The 17,803-nt window shown below is 46.7% G+C and overlaps 1 protein-coding gene across 1 annotated transcript; it reads right to left on the reverse strand.

Annotated features, from left to right (window-relative positions):
- Positions 1-12,609: 12,609 nt before the first annotated feature.
- Positions 12,610-13,200, reverse strand: LOC136198653 (uncharacterized). Its single transcript, XM_065988657.1, has one exon. It carries the CDS (start codon positions 13,198-13,200, stop codon positions 12,610-12,612), a length of 591 nt encoding a protein of 196 aa, XP_065844729.1.
- Between the last annotated feature and the right edge of the window lie 4,603 nt (positions 13,201-17,803).

Consider the following 17,803-nt stretch of genomic DNA (forward strand, 5'->3'; position numbering starts at 1 on the left):
CAAATTGAAGCCGCGATCTTTGGCGGTGCGTTCAAGATTATTAGTCATCTAAAACCTGAACTTCAGCAGTGATGCAACCGCTTTTTCGTTTGGGGGGTTAGCGTCACTCTGCAAATTTTTCAAATAATACTCTGAGTGAAAGAGATGAAGTTTCCTTTTTGCACGACTTCTGAAGTAAAATGTTATAAAACGTACAACGAAGTTTGTCAAAATGTATTTTCACTTTCAACAATGTGCTGTGTACATGTTTACTGCACATTGCACACCGTACAATGTTCACTGCACATTGCAAGATGTTCATTGTACCTTGTTCTTTGTACATTGTACATTGTACATTGTACATTGCATAATGTACACTGTACATTGTACTTTGCACACTCTACATTGTACACTTCACATTGTACATTGTACATTGCACACTGCACATTGTACATTTTGCATTGTACATTGTACATTGTACATTGTACATTGTACATTGTACATTGTGCAATGTGAAGTGTACAATGTAGAGTGTGCAAAGTACAATGTACAATGTACAATGTACAATGTACATTGTACATTGTGCAATGTACAATGTACAATGTACAATTTACAAAGAACAAGGTACAAAGAACAATGTACAAGGTACAATGAACAGCTTGCAATGTGCAGTGAACATGTACACTGCACATTGTTGAAACAAATTCAAAACTTTGACAAACTTTGATGTTTTTTATAATATTTGCTCTAGATGGATGGCTTGCAGAACGAAGCTCTAGCTGTTTCATTTAATGTGCGAGACCATCAAGAGCGCGAATTCGAACACAATTTCGCTACTTTTAACCCGCAAGAAGAGTAGTCTCTAGACCGGAAGGGAGCGATAATTTATATATACCCCACTAATTTTCTCTTCTGATTGGCTCGCAATCACGTGCCATCAATAAGCGGATGTCATTAAACGTCACTAATTAGATTTTCACCTTCCTAATTAGTATAAGGTAACGAGTAACTTAATTACGTCCAATCGTCACCGCTCCTAACCCTACCTTCTAACAATAACCCTAACCCTAAAGGAAGTTTTGCGGAAAAATGGTGCCTCTTGACCGTGTGCAATTTCGCGCACAAAATGGTTTTGACAAAATCTTTTTTAAAATCTCCGCAATCGTTTTACCAGATTTTACGCACTCATGACATGAGACACCTCTATGCAGCGTTGGCGCAGAACTATCGCTTTGGCTTTTTACGTCGAACTGCCTAAATATTGACGTTATTTCAGGTCCATTCTCTTCATTGCTAAGTGTAGAAACTCTATCGTTCTTTCCACAAAATAACTTACACATCCCTTCATTTTGTAAAATATTCCTTATTTTAAAATTACCTATTGTTCCTCAGCCTGATCAAATGACAGAAATGTGGCAAGAATCCTTTCGTTGCTTGAGTTAGGTATTAGTATATCGGATCTTCATCCAAGCATGAAAAGTTGATGGTACTTGCTGCGACCCAATGTTGTTATCAATATTACCACGGATCTTAGAGGAGATGGATAGGCAACGCGCGCACGTTGCAGTACATTGTGACGTTTAATCCGTGCCTGGGTTACGCCCCCTTGCCCACTTGTGACGTCGCTCAGAAAACACCCCATTCCTCCGAGCGCGAAGGCACTCCAGCCTTTGGAGCAGCTTGAGAAGGTTACTCAATGCCTAAGTAACGCTTCCGATAGCTGTTCCTAATAAGCGATGCTTTCCCGAAAGGGATATCGGCCCGTTTCTCCCCAGCACGCGATGAACCAGACTTTGTGCGATTTTTATGACGATTCTACACGTTTACAGAACCCCAAAGTCCATTCACATTGTAGACTATACACGTGAAAGTGCAACTGTCGTACCCAAGATCATCTGCAATCTCTAATAGTCAAAATCGCGACGATTTTGTGACGTGCTGAAAGTGAGCGTGCTAAAAAATCGTCGCGATTTTGACTATTGGAGATTGCAGATGATCTTGGGTACGACAGTTGCACTTTCACGTGTATAGCCTACAATGTGAATGGACTTTGGGGTTCTGTAAACGTGTAGAATCGTCATGAAAATCGCACAAAGTCTGGTTCATCGCGTGCTCGGGAGAAACGGGCCGATATCCTTTTCGGGAAAGCATCGCTTATTAGGAACGGCTATCGGAAGCATTATTTAGGCATTGAGTGACCTTCTCAAGCTGCTCCAAAGGCTGGAGTGCCTTCGCGCTCGGAGGAATGGGGTGTTTTCTGAGCGACGTCACAAGTGGGCAAGGGGGCGTAACCCAGGCACGGATTGAACGTCACAATGTGCGCGCGTTGCCTATCCATCTCCTCTAAGATCCGTGATATTACGAAGAGACATAGCGGCTTGTATGGAACGAAATAATAAATTTTTAAGTACCAGGTACTGTACGTCAAACTCTTTCACCGAACGAAGAGATGAAATGCCTTATGATATCGATAACAAAGACGTGACAGGATGCAAAGCGCGCGTATCCTGCGTGTGGTGCATTTTCAAATTGTACCTTGCCCAATGCAAATCGCAAATTGCGCATTGTACATTGTTCACTGGACATTGTACATTGAACATTGCACTCTAAACATTGCACTCTGCACATTTTACATTGTACACTGTACACTGTACACTGTGCACTGTGCACTCTACATTGCACACTGTGCCTTCTCTCCAATATACAATGTACAATGTACAGTGTACTGAAAATGACCCTTTAGGGCCACCATACGTTAGCCTAATAAGGCATGACCACTGCTATGGCTCTTCCTCTCTGCGTCAAACTTTGTCATCAGGCCCGGCGACAACAAGTCCACTTTGGAAACGAATGAGGAAATTGAGGCTTACTGCTTCTCGATTTGGGCAAGTCATCAACAGACGAGTAGATGTCTATTCTTCTGCCATCCTGAAAAGCTTCTTCAGTCAGAGAGAAATTCGCTCCCCTTCGATTGCCTCGGGAATCGACATGGAAGAGACTGCCGTTTTGGCATACGAAGCAATGACTCGGCTCAAAACGCAACGTGCTGAGCTATTCATCAATCCAAAGTATTGCTGGCTTGGAGCGACGCCGGATCGACTAGTGTACGACTCCAGCGAAGAGAACAGCAATGGGCTCGTTGAAATCAAATGCCCGTACACATTCAGGAATAGTCGTCTAACAGACGTAGAACTGAAGCGCTCGTTCTGCTCCATTGTCGATGACAAGATTCGTTTGAAGAGGAGCCATGCGTACTTTTATCAGGTCCTGGGACATCTGGCCATTGCCCAGTATAGCTGGTGTGACTTTGTCGTTTGGACAAAAAAAGATATCAAAAAGGAGCGCGTGTACTTGACGAATCAAAATGGACTACTTGTCTGCCTAAACTAACAGATTTTTACTTCCAGTACATAACAGAAGATAAACGATTTTAGAACAGGTATCAATGTCATAGTCAGTGATGTCATAGTAAGTGGTGTACTATTTTCTCAGTTTCGGTAAGAAGTTGCTCAGATAGCAGCAGACTTTCCACACTCGATTCAAATCACGGTGCATCGACATAGGAAACACAAGGCTTAGGAGTTGAAAGCATTTTATTCTGCCTATGGCTCTTTCAACATCAACTCGAATCGATGCAATTCTTCGAGTCTTTGTTTCGTCTTCCGTAGACAACTGGGCCCTTCCTAACATGAACGGCGGTATATTCAAAGATATTCCTTTTGATCTAAGCATTTCTTCGATCTCAAAGCCTCGATCAGCCATCACACTGTCACCGATTTCCATCATTTCGATAATTCCGCAGTCTTTCACGATTGCTTTGTCTGACGTTCGTCCTCCGTAAAGGTCAGACACAAATGAAACTGATCCATGAGGCGAAATGGCGACTAAACCTTTTGCAGTGTTATGGTGCTTATATGACGAGAATGTTGCGCTTTGCACTGCTGTCGAGGATGAAACTTCTATGAATATCTCTGTGCAGTCTAGAATTGCCCGAGTTGATGGATAAAGGCTACGGAAGTGCTCGGGCATTTCTTGCTGCACTGTCGTCTTGTCTGGCCATATTGGAAGCTGAGTAAGCCTTTCGTCTATGACATGCAACCATGTTCTCCAAATACGACTAACTTAAGAACAAGAAATTCCAAACCGATTGGCTAAGTCTGTTTCATCGTCGGAGGCGACAAAGCACCATGAAAAATTCATTTTTCTTTGACAGCTGACTGGGTCTCCGTGCCTATGCTCAGTGGGGCCTCTCTCATTGTAAAGAATCTTGTCAGCAATTTTTGCAAAAAGATTTTCGTATAGGATATTGAAGGTTACGTAATCGTCTATTCCAGTGTAGTGCCGAAAAAGATCGTGATCATCTGCCTGGACAATGCTTTCTAACGATAAAGTCTTCATGGCTATCTCTTTCTGCAGGCCTTCAACTTCCTTCTGCATTCCTTCAATTTCCTTCTCTTTTTTCTGAACGGCCTTCTCTAGAGCGACTACTGCATTTAATACATTGTTGAGGCACGATATTATACCTTAAATCCTTTGCAGTGAAAAATTTCCACTCGCGCGTGCTCTCCTCATCCTTCGCACGTTGCAGAAATGTTCTTTTAAGAAGATGTTACAGCGAATCACACATTGTAATAACGCTTTTCCTTTACATTATGTTTTGCCACCATTTCAAACAGTTGCCGTTTCTCGCTTCTCCCAAAGGATCTAAGAGAGTCACTGACGTCTCTGTGAAATCAACCAGCTACAATTAAAGTACTTTTTTATTTTATTATTTATCTTAATTTTCAAAGATGACTTACTCCCAGGATCCGATTCACATTGCAAACATTAATTGGAAATACTAACAGCCGCACTGCAGGAGATATAATCTCATGCTGAAGTAAGGCAAAATTATTTACTTGGGAATGAATGAATGAATGAATACATAAATGAAAATACGTATCTTCGTTAGCTATTTTGCCACGCGACCAAATTCTCTTCTAGCAAGATAGTTACACTACAGGGAGTCCACTACCCTGACATCAACGGCGGAAGTATGTGTCACAGAGAGAGAGAGAAATGTACGGATAATCTAAACATGACGAGAAAGTGCAACTGTCTGCTAACGTCAATAGGCCGTAAAAATGTCATGCATTATCCGGCAACCAGCGCCCATGCCAGAGACCGAGGATATTTTTGACGTAACAGCTATAGCTATAGCCTTGAAAAGCTATTTCATTTTGTATCGCGCATCTGCCGGCATCTAACTCTACCATAGTCTAAAGTACCATAATAAAAAATTTTTTTACAAAGTTTTACCAAATCAAGCGAAGCGTAGGTTAATATCCACGGCTTCCTGTTTTCGTCTGTTGGTAAAGTGAATGGGCTTCGACGCTTCGAAATTTCTCTCAGTAATCTTGCCAATAAAACTTCTCTTGAATATTACTCACATGACATTAGTGAAATCGATACTTAGGGTCACTGTGACTCTTATACCCACGACGGCTGTGCTTGCGCTTTTAGAATAGCTCTTCGTCGTTTCCACTCCTGACGTCTCGTCAAAAGTCTTCTGCTCAGCGCTGCCATTGACATGGTCGTCCACTCTGGTCTACAAATACTGGAATAGTATCTTAAATAGTAATTCCGTTGCGAAGCACAGACATTGTGAGATTTTACGCTGCATGGTTCATTTTTGGTAAATTTTCGGCAGCAATCACCGTGTAAGGCGAAGGAGCACGTACTGCATGAAATTTCTGCACAACAATTTTTTTACTCTCACAATTATTAAAACAGGTCGAGGCTTATTTCTAACCTAAGGTGTTGGAACCAATTCCTGTGTTTTTTAGGCCCAGAGAATCAAGAATTGCTATCGACCTCTCTTCGACCGTGACAACCTATTGGACTGTCATCTCCAGTGGACAACAACGATTATGACCTACCCCTAGCATCCAATGATTCACATCGTGAATTGGTATTAAAATACAGTTAACGTCATCTAAGTTTCGCTGTAGATGAAAAGAATGAAATTTGCTGAATGTAGTGAATGTTTGGAGTACTGTACCTGAAGTAACATCGCATTTTTTGGCCTCGCGATATTTCCTCTCCTCGCAAGGAAATTACTTGCAATTGTGTCAAACACAGCAATTTTGTGTGACGGAGAAAGGGATTTCAAAGCGAGGGCCAGAAAGGCATTTATGGCCTATAAGGCACAAAACAGTTAATAATGACATATGAGAAGTGAATGTCACGTACACATCCTGTAAGCCATCGATTGTTCCAAATTCTCAGGATGTCGTCAAGGTAAAGAGAGACCTTTTCAACTCTTCCAATCGGATAGCCGTACCCCGCCATTGATTGTAGCTCAGCGACAGCCTACGTAGAAAGACAAAGACGTTTTCACTGCAGAACGCGTATTATGCAACACTAACATCAATGGCATGAAATGCTTTTTTTTCCACGGTTCTTTCTCAATTGACGACGGCCATAGACTTTTCTCGTTTTCATCGTTGCTGCTAGTGGCAATTGCGTCGTTCAAACCACATCTGTTCTCGAGAACCAATTGCCGAATCATCTATGGCCGTTACGCTTGTAGGCCATCTTCTGCAGCACAAAGCCGATTGCAACGCCGAACAAATTCGTTGAACTCGCAGAACATAGTTTACCTATTTGCACTATTGGATATACAGAAGTTTGTAGAACAATTGCCGTGGCCGGAATCCGCGACGTCAAAAGAATCTATACCAGCCCCGAGTGTGCCGCCCGCAGTTGCCTACAATTTATTTCCATTAAGCTATCGTGATTTGTGCATTTGGCAATAACTAAGGTCATGTGCGAATGCCGTTGATACAGTGTCGTCGCTGCAGACACAGCCCATGTCGTCACGCACGATATTCGCTATGGGCTAAAACATCTAGAATATTATGAAAAACACTACATCTAGATTACTAAAATACCTTATTATGCAAGGGCAACGCACAAGGTTTGGCCTTTTTCGCTTTTCGGCAACATTCGACGTTGTACAGATAAGAGCATCTGGCGGATCGTTGCTTCGTGCAGCCGTCATTGCAAAGGCAGTCTCGCGTACGCTTAGCGGCTACGAAGTTTAAATATTGCAAATTAACTATGTACATGACGAGACCACTTCTTACCTTTTCTTACAGTTATAGGAGGTTTATTCCGGAGTAGGCTTTTTGCACGCAATTGCCTACTAGCTTCTTCTCCTGCAGTTATCAATGTTATTTTACTTACAGGACACATGACAGTGTGCTCCTTGTCATCAATTTTGTATGTTACCTGATGACACAATGAACGATACAGTGAATTCGTTTACGTCATTTGGTGACATTTATCATATCTTATAGATAAGATTTTGTTGATCAGCTTCGGTAATTGTTGCTGGAATAGAAAGTGGAAGTCCTTTCTTGGACTTTCCCCGCTTTCCACTTTGAGGAAGATGAACGATGGCTCTCACTTTGTCCCCAACGTTGTAAAGCGATGGAGGATTTCTCCAGTTCTTTCTGCACCATCTTCGAAGCAGTCTTTGTATTCCATTGCTGACCGTCACTGCGTATCTCCCGTTGTTGTTCCTGCCTTGCGCGAATGGCATCACCGTAGTCAGTCAGAGGTTCAGCTCTGCACTGCACACAAACCTTCAAAGTAACGTATATGTTGGAAATCAAATTTTGATTTAACAATCTATTACGTGGTTAGAAAGTGGGGACTCATCTTTGGGTGGAACTGAGTCCTCGTTCGGTTGCGTTTTCCTGTACGGAAGGGCCTCAGTAATAGTGTTTGCTGGGCGACCAAAGAAAATTGTAAAAGGACAAAATTTGTCTGGCAACAAACAGTAACATAATGTAACGACATCTCCACAACAGATATTTATTATAGTACCTCCAAACGCTCGATGAGGACGCGTATTGTATAAATTTTGATATACAGGCAGTTGGTCAACCCAATCAACGCATCCGTTGTTTGCCTGCAAATCGTGATATATCATTCCCTTCCATGAGCTGTGACTTCTTTCAATCTAAACAACATGCGTCATCACTCTTCCACACGTACGGGTAATTAAAATACAACTTTTCCTTGGCTTTCAGGGTGGTATGGACGACTGTTGATTATTCTGACATTGAAACAAGCCATAACAAGACGAACAGACCACTTAAACTCCGTTCCTTGGTCGCACTGAAGTATTTTGGGAGTCCCAATGATAGCAAACACGTCTTTAAGCTGATCCGCTACTGCAGTCGCTGTCTTATCGGAAAGGGCTCGTAGCACAACATAACGGCTGAACACGTCTATGAATGACAAGACGTATCGGTAGGACTTGCCTCCTTTTGTCACAACCAGGGACTTCATATCGACGAGATCTATTTGAACTCGTGCCATGGGAGCGTCCGACGTTATTGGCTTCAATGGTCCCTTGTTTCGAAACATCGGTTGTTTGTTCTGTGAAATACATATAGGTCACTAAGTACACGTAGTTACAGTACGATTGAATGGTACACTATGAAAAGGTGATTTCTTGAGCCAGTCATCAATTTGCCTCGTTGAGATGCCAGCGTAATGGCGCCTAATTGCCTAAGAACGACACATGTACAAACATAACAATAGAATCAAAGTACGTGATGAAGAACTTTTTGAATTTCCTCTCTTTAATGTTTCGTAGAAATGTTGAATGATGTCCTGCACATCTCCCATTCGCACCCATATCTGCCCACGCTTGTTTAGCACGTGAACGACACTATCTTGCAGACGATCATCCCACTTGGACGTCACTTGGACGTCTTTCTCCTTGTTCATGAGTATACGTCTAGCTTTCTTTTGTAACGCCGAGAGATCTTTATACGGAACAGTCAGAAGATCCTCATTCTCGTACACAAGAACGGCGTGAAGATCGTCGTCCAACGCACTCTCCGCACGTCCCGCATCCTTTGTACAACAATAATGTGATTGAGTCCGTATATACAAAACATCCCCCAATGACTGTATGCAGCTGTACCTCAAACTGTTCGTCACCAGTCTGCACGTCACACATTGTTCCCTCTTCACTCTAGGAAACAATTTCGTAAAACAGAGCACTAAACACCCTAGCGTGAAAGGAACCACCGGCTGGCCACTCCTTCAAACGTGTTCTCTCGTGCCTATCAATTCCGCGGAATGTTCCTTACATAAACGAATCAGTACGCTGATTGACGTTTACCGGACTTCCGTGTGCTGTCGACTGAACGTCCATGTAGTTAGTTATCGACGTACTCTTCAGCTTGCTTCATCCTACAAATTTAATTACGTGATCTTGACGTTGTCTAAATACGGTGAGTGGTAAGGCGTCGACGCAATACATAAACGACTCATTATCACAACTTCCTAGACCCGCATTTGACGCGAGAAGGTGCAGGCACGAGAGAGAAGCGTGGGAGAAAGTAGAGCCGAGCTCGAGGTAGGAGTGGCCGGACGTCCCCGCGAGTTTACCATAAGTCTTCGTCGCCGAAGGCTGAACTACTCTCGGTCGAGTCGTTATTCATCATAGTTTGACTGATAAACTTTAACGATGGAAGGAATGAGAAAGATTGTGCGAAAATTCTATAACATGCGCTAAATGAACAAAAACGAGGAATGAGAAAGATTGTGCGAAAATTCTATGACGTGCGCTAAATGAACAAAAACGATTTGTGATGCCTGACATTTCTGCAAGTGACAGCCGTGAACTGTTGTGTCCCCGCGATCGTAGAATTCTGGCAGAGAATCACATGACACGCTTAACATTGCTTCGCCAATAACACGATGACTGTAACGTATGAACTCGACTTTTGATATTCCCCTACATTTCACAAGATATACAGAAAGAGTAATCTCAAACAGTTTTTTGTGGTGAGTGACCAAAAAATGCTTCGACAAAAGCCGCAATTATAGCGCAAATGTTGGGAAAAGCTGTAGCGCACGCTACAAAGACATATTCTCGACCGTTTTTCATCTAGAGGGACGCACTCGACGAATACCGTACCGCTATATCGTCTTTTGAGACCTCTTTAGAAGACGTTTGCGCAGGTTAGAGCTCAATCGCGAGTAGCATAAAGGAACTCGCGAATGGCGTGTCGGTTTCTGCTCGTCCACGTAGACGATACTCTATTGTTGGTCATTTATACACTCTCTCGTCTTCTATAGCTCCTCCGGATCGTGTAAAATCGTTGTCCTAGGGTTAGGGTTTAACCATAATGCTTCGTGTATTTCAGGTCACTACCTCTCTGGAAGAATCACTTTTAGTAGGCAATAACAGTAAAAAGTTCCGATGAATCCGTGCTAAACGCAGTAAACCGCTTTTATTCACATAAATCTAATTTCCAATTGGTAGTGGTATAGAGGCTTTGAATTTTTTTTCTATGTGCAGAAGTACCGGAAGCTTGATTAACCGAGTGACTTTTGGACCGTTATTTAGTCTTAATTCCCAATACATAAATTTTTAGTCAAATTTATAATGTTCTTCTTTTCACGTCCTTTACATGGAGAACGTCTTTAGGATGTTGTAGAATTATATTTAAACGTCGCTGTCTGTTTCGAGTATTATTACATGTAGTTGGTCACTTGTCATTTCGTACGCGGGCTTTTGACCACCATTCTTGCTGCACCTGGCTCATGTTTTGGTCCTTTCGAGCGAGCAATGGTTGACGGAGATCATTTACAAGCTTATCCGGGTTCCTAGGAACTAACGTTAGATGCGCAGGCGATGCTAAATTCGATCGTTTTCGTCCAAGTATAGGCTTTGACAACATACGAAACCGGCCGGCAGGAGAGACAGTGGGTTAAATGTCCGTTATCGTACAGAAAATGGACTGGAATAATATGCTAGGCGGCGCAGAAACGTGAAAGTGGCAGCATCGAAAGCGAACAATCGAACGGAATGCTATTAGAGGCGGTGACGAAGACAACGACGAAGAGAACGCCGGTCTGTTAGTGTCGGCCTGTTGGCAACGCAATCAAAGGTGATCAGCATCATGGTCAAGCCATAGCACAAGGAACAAGGTATATTATAATTTATTTTTTATATTTTATTAGCTTGACGACTGATGTCTAGCACAGATAATGCATTATGCATTTTGATATTTTGATTGATGACATTTGTTCATTGTCAACCTCAGCTGCACCATTAGATAAGTCTATTGCTTAGCTAAGTTATGGCCTTGATGCTTTGAAATTGTGTGTTAGGTACCGTTCACCAAGAAAGGAGTTCGTATCACAAGGACGACATTTTCAATCAAGATGGGTCTTTCGTATGCTGGAAACAGCATTATGGACATATTTGGGTTCGACCAAATAAGTACTGTATATGTGATGTTTTGTCGCAGAAAGGCAAAAAGTTTCGATTTCTCAGCTGCGAAGGAATGAATTCAAGTGCAATTTAGAAGTTTCACTACCTGCCTAGAATAGCATCGAACCATGCTGGTTTGCACTGGCTGCGACTTCGCTTTCGAAGTTCGAGGTTGGGGCAGCCACATGTTCCTAGGGCTTTAGCTATCTCTACTAAACACTACGCGGCTTTCGCCGTTGCTCGCCGAAAATGCCAATAACGATGAAATAAAGTGCTTTAATGTACCTGATGCAGAATTTGTCGAGGAATCGATCTGTGCTAATAGTTTCAAAATCGGACAAACCGTTCGCGAGTTATTAACGAATGAGAAAACACAAGTCTCGGATAGAATGTTTAAACATCAATATTTACTAAATTTCACTCTTTTCACAGATCAAATATTTTTTAAAACAATTGTTTTATAACCATACTGCTGTGGTTAAAATTTCAAATTTGTTGACATAGCCGTTTCAGTAATCAATAATCACCAAATTTTACAAATAAATGTGAATATTTTGGAAACCGATTCAAATATCAAATTAATTTTTTTTGGAAATGAGTTATAGAATGCGTCCGCGTCTTCCAGGTGCAAAGAGATTTCATTTCAAGCAATTTATTTCTTTAAAAAATTAAAAAAAATACGAAACAATCTTTTAAAAATTCAACACTTTCTACAAAGCTTATACTTTGTATTGCAATAGACTCTAAAAAAATCTAAGAGAAGAGATTTAGAGAGTTAACTTGAAAAAGTCCTATAAAATGTACCGGTTTCCTTTGCAGCCAACAGCACGCTGCTAGTCGTCTTCGCTGACCCTTTCTTGCGTCTTCACATTACACTAAAGAACCAAAAAACATCTCTCAGAGGACGTCTTCATTCGACCTCCGACTTCCGGCTAGAACCGCGGACGATTTGGGGTCTTACACCCACTCAACGGGTCTGTCTTAGCGCACCGAAGCGAGCTGACGCGAGCTACGGCTGTCTATACGCGTCAAACTCGCTGCACGGAGGATTCCCGCGAGGACGGTAGTCATCCACTGTTCGCTTTGGTCAGCCAAAGCTGGCTTTAGTCAGCCAAACCTTCGCAAACTCACCTGAAAGACGAGAGACGGTCGTCGCCGTCGTCGCGCGCTCTGAGGACAACACGCCCGCTATTGTCGAAATACGCCCGCCTGCTTGCGTACAATGTACGCAGACAGGTTGCTTACGGTTCCTGCAAATGGAAACAGTTTACGGCAGTACTGCACATAATTATATAGATATGCATGCGTGCGCACGACTTACGGGTATCTATGACGTTGTTCTTTCAGTTTCCATTTGCAGGACACACAGGCGGCCTCGGCGGGGGCGGCGGCGGGGGCGGGGGCGGCGGCGGCGGCGGCATCGTTGTCTTCGTCGTCGCTGTCGGCGGCGGCGGCGGCGGCGGAGGCCTTGTTGTCTTTGTCAACGGCGGCGGCAGCGGCGGTTGTGGCGGCGGCGTCGTCTGCGGCAGTGGCGGCGGCGGTGTCAGCGTCGTCGCCGGCAGCGTTGTCGTTTCGTCGTAATTTGGTGGCGTCGTCATCGTCGTCGGCGTCGTTATCGTTGTCGTCATCGGCGGCGTCGCCGTCGGTGTCGGAAGCGGTGGCGTTGGCAGCGGCGGCGACGGCGGCGGCGATGTCGCCGTTGTCGTCGTCGGCGGCGGCGGCGGCGGCGTCGACGGCGGCGGTGGCGATGGCGGCGGCGGCGGCGTCCTCGTCGTCTTTGTCATCGGCGGCGGCGGCGTCTGTGGTGGCAGCGGCGTCTGCGGCGGCTGCGGCGGCGGTTTCAGCGTCGTCGTCTTTGTCGCCGGCGGCGTCGTTGTTGTCGTCGTAATTAGTGGCGTCGTCATCGTCGTCGGCGTCGCAATCGTTGTCGGCATTGGTGTCGTCATCGTCTTCGTCGTCGTCGGCGGCGGCGATGGCGGCGGCGGCGGTGGTGGCGTCGGTGACGCCGTTGTCGTCGTCGTTGGCGGCGGCGGCGGCGGTGGCGTCGGTGACGTCGTTGTCGTCGTCGTTGGCGGCGGCGGCGGCGGTGGCGGTATCGTCGTTGTCGACGGCGGCAGCGGCGGCGGCGACGGCGGCAGCGGCAGCGGCGGCGGCGTCGTTGTCGTTGTCGACGGCAGCAACGGCGGCGGCTGCGGCGGGGGCAACCGCGGCGGCGGTGGCGGCGTTGTCGTCGTTGTTGTCGTCGGCAGCAACAGCGGCGGTGGCGGAAGCGGCGGCGGCGCCGGCGGCGGCGGAAGCGGCGGCGGCGGCGGCGACGGCGGCGGCGGCGACGACGGCGGCGACGCGGCGGCGGCGGCGTTCTCGTCGTCTTCGTCAACGGCGGCGGCGTCTGTGGCGGCGGCGGCGGTGTCAGCGTCGTCGCCTTCGTCGCCTGCGGCGTCGTCGTTGCCGTCGTAATTTGTGGCGTCGTCATCGTCGTCGGCGTCGCAATTGTTGTCGTCATCGGTGTCGTTGTCGTCTTCGTCGTCGTCGGCGGCGGCGATGTCAGCGGCGGCGGCGGCGGCGTTGATGACGCCGTTGTCGTCGTCGGCGGCGGCGGCGGCAGCGGCGGTGGCGGCGGTGTAGTCGTTATCGTCGTTGTCGACGGCGGCGGCGGCGGCGTCGGCGGTTGCGGCGGCGGCGGCGGTGTCGTCGTTGTCTTCGGCTGCAGCTGCGACGGCGTCATCGTCGTCGGCGACGGTGGGGTCCGACGTCGTCGTCGGAGGCGTCATCTTCGTCGTCTTCGTTGTCTACGGCGGCGGGGCCGGCGTCGGCGGGGCCGGCGTCGGCGGCAGCGGCGGCGCCGGCGTCGGCGTTGTCGTCGTCGGCAGCATTGGCGGCGGCGGCTTTGGCGGTGGCGGTGGCGGCGGCGTTGACGGTGACGGCGGAAGCGGCGGCGGCGACGTCGTCTTCGTCATCGTTGTCAGCGTTGTCGTCGTCGGCAGCATCGGCGGCGGCAGCTTCGGCAGTGGCGACGGCGGCGGCGGCGGCTGCGGCAGCCTCGTTGTCTTCGTCAACGGTGGCGGCGGCGGTGGCGGCGGCGGCGGTCTTGTTGTCCTCGTCAACGGCGGCGGCGGCGGCGGCGGCGTCTGTGGCGGCGGTGTCTGCGGCGGTGGTGGTGGCGGTGTCAGCGTCGTCGTCTTCGTCGCCGGCGGCGTAGTCATTGTCGTTGTAATTGGTGGCGTTGTCATCGTTGTCGGCGTCGTTATCGTTGTCGTCATCGGCGCCGTCGCCGTCGCTGTCGGCAGCGGCGGCGGCGTTGGCAGCGGCGGCGGCGGCGTCTGCGGTGTTGTCGTCGTCTTCGTCGTCGTCGGCAGCGGCGATGGCGGCGGCGGCGGCGGCGGCGGCGGCGGCGGCGGCGGCGGCGGCGGCGGCGGCGGCAGCGGTGGCGGCGGCAGCAGCGGTGTCGCCGTTGTCGTCGTCGTTGGCGGCGGCGGCGTTGGCGGCGGTATCGTCGTTGTCGACGGCGGCAGCGGCGGCGGCGACGGTGGCGGCGGCAGCGGCGGCGGCGTCCTTGTCGTTGTCGACGGAAGCAACTGCGGCGGCGGCGGCGGGGCAACGACGGTGGCGGCGGCGACGGTGGCGGCGGCGGCGGCGGCGACGGCGGCAGCGGCGGCAGCGGTCAGCAAGGAAAAGAGCATGCCTAACTCCTTACGACAAAGAGCAGCAGAAGTTGGACATGGATATGCCCGCTGCTAGTGACTTGACCGACATAAAGCGGAAGGCGCATGAACTGTTTTTCTGTCAGCGAAGCTTCTACCGATGTACTGCAGACGGTAAGTTTCTCAATGTAAAAAAACTTCAAAAGTGTAGCTAAGCTTATAGATGTGATATTGTATAAGAAAGTGGGTCAGGTCGAAAAGAAAATGACCGAAACCATTGTTGACGTGGAAACAAAACAAGAATGTCCCTTCACCCTTGCCATATGGAAGAAGGCGCTGCCAAGGAAAGTCCCCATGATCTACGCAACACTTCCTGAAAAGTGTACGATGGTGTCAAGTGAAGGAAGTGTTTTACTAGCATTTTAGTATATTTTAGGCCACATCGTTCTACCCTCAACAAGAAGTCTCCTGAAAAGTGATTCACCCGAGAACATCTTTGAAAACAGCAGTGAGATTTACCCACACATTTGACGTCACCTTCACTACTTTCAAAGGTACAAGTGACGTTGGTCAGTCATTGCCTCAAAGAGCTTCAGCATCCGCTTTAAGACATGGAAGCGCTGTAGCGAAAAAAGTATCTGTACCAATTGTTCTAAGTGAAAAAGACGTCATGGACGCTGAAACTCTTCCGTTTCCGACGGCTACTTCAGGTGCTCCATAGTGTCTGTTCACACTGATGACGTGCAAATATTTATGTGCGCCAAATTTTTAGTGCTGGCTCTTCAGCGGTGAATCGTGCGAAACTTCCTAGTGACGTCATAGAGCAGAATACAAGTTTCTTTATATCATTTGCTAGTGAGTTAAATCACATTACTTATTTTGCAGACCTACAGGTGGAGTTCGAAAGCCTTGACATTGGTGACGTGATAGGAGAGGGCAGATTTGGAAAGGTGTTTAAGGCATTGTGGTCTTTCTCGCCAGTGGCTGTTAAGCAGATGAAAATTGGCAGCGTGCGTTCCTTTAAAGAAATTACTATTGTTTCGTAAAATGGAACAGCATTTCTCCAGAATGAATGTCTTATTTTAACTTTACTTCGGCAGCAACCTGAAGCATACAAATATTGTTCGCTTCTTCGGATATTGCATAAAAGATGAGTCGGTGTACTTGATTACGGAATTGATCGATGGGTTTGATCTCAATACTATTATTATTATTCGTTTGATCATGCAGACAAAATCATCACAGGCTCTCGGCAGTCGCGTACCGGTTAGACTAACCGGAGAAAGGTCCTCTGTACGCCTGCTCCGAGCCCGACCTAAATACAGCCCGTCAATACGTGTATGCGTGACCCATGCCCGCGTGAAGAGCGGAAACAAAGTGTCGACAGGACTTTGAACGTATTGTTTCTATCCTGTTTGACCTCCACTCTATTTTAGCCACTTGGCTTTGCTTTGGGGACTAGGGCTACATACAGTACCGATGGCAGTGGCACTGTCATCGAGAAAGTTTCTTCGCAATTTTGTGCTTTACAATAGGACATTGGCAAAAATTTGTTCGGGACTCACATTAGAATAATGCTAGCATCGGCATCTCTACTGAGGAGCCTAAGTCCCGGCCACTCAGCTAGCAAGTGCATAGAACCCGGTCGCAGAGCGAAATCATGCAGGTAAGCGATGCATGGAGTTAATTAAGCTACTTTTTTGCACATCAAGCAAGTACTAAAGCTTGCATGAAGCTAGTAACTAATTAAGCTCTTTATACCGTAGCGTTGCCAGGTCAATGATAAATTCTCTACCAGAGATGACGCCTGTTGTGCTCCTTGGAAAATATCGGTATTTGACTGTCAACTTAGTCAGGCTAGTGACATTCCAATTCACATTGAATCAAAAAAGCCTTTTAAACGCGAGACAGCTAGCAAACGCATGACGACTATACAGTAGCTTCGTATGCTACTATCACATTACTTACTCTATTTCTAGACTAGATAGGCTGCCTTCGACTGATCAAGTTCATGACGAAGAAAAGAACATTTAGTTCTGCGTCAATATTCCTGCCAGCACCCCAACTGCTAGCAATAAACTTGAGAAAGGACTGACTTTCGCTGCTTCAAGAAATTAGATAAAAGAAAGAAAGAAACTCTGAGCTCTTCTTTCGATAAAAAAATTTTTATTTAATTAGCCAACCGATGCAGCAAGCGTTGAATTGCAACGTTTGTTGCATTGCAACGATTGCTGCACTATAAGCATAGACAGTTGTTCCGAAAACGAAATATTCTCCTACTGTACCACTTCAGCAGCAGTAAACAGTCAAACGACCGTTATTGATTCTAAATATTACGCTATGCTATTGGTGCATGCACTACTGTAAATGCAGCGGCTACGCTGTACATACCGTCCAAAATATCACGCCAGCTAAAGCAACTGTCAACACGGCTTTTCATCAAAATCGAACAATCTTAATTAAGGAGAGCTAGTTAGCAAAATGGAGAAAAAGAAACATTTCTCCGTTGTGGTACTAACTGCGCAAAATTCAAAGAAAGCGGAGAAAGATTAATTCGATGAAGTGGGAAAACCAGCGCTGCTAATGAAATACTGCAGTAGAATTATTAGTGTCTCAATAGTTGGAAAAGGACAAAGTGCGTGAAAACGGTCGGAAAGGACATCCGAAGAAGGTTGCGAGAGCCCGACACATGCACTATAGATAGCACAAAGCACCTCCTCCTGTTGTGTTAACGATTGTCGACTTCGCTCGAGAATTCATCCGTACGGATGATCCGTAGCCTCTTACCCAGACCCTTTCTCGGTCCCGGATGCTCCGCAACCGTCGAGAAAGGGTCTGGTACTGTACCTCCCCTTTCACACCACAAACCCCTCCTACTATGACGTGGGGGAACCGT

Source organism: Oscarella lobularis, chromosome 19, assembly GCF_947507565.1.
Source record: "Oscarella lobularis chromosome 19, ooOscLobu1.1, whole genome shotgun sequence".
In the NCBI taxonomy this organism is placed as follows: Eukaryota; Metazoa; Porifera; class Homoscleromorpha; order Homosclerophorida; family Oscarellidae; genus Oscarella; species Oscarella lobularis.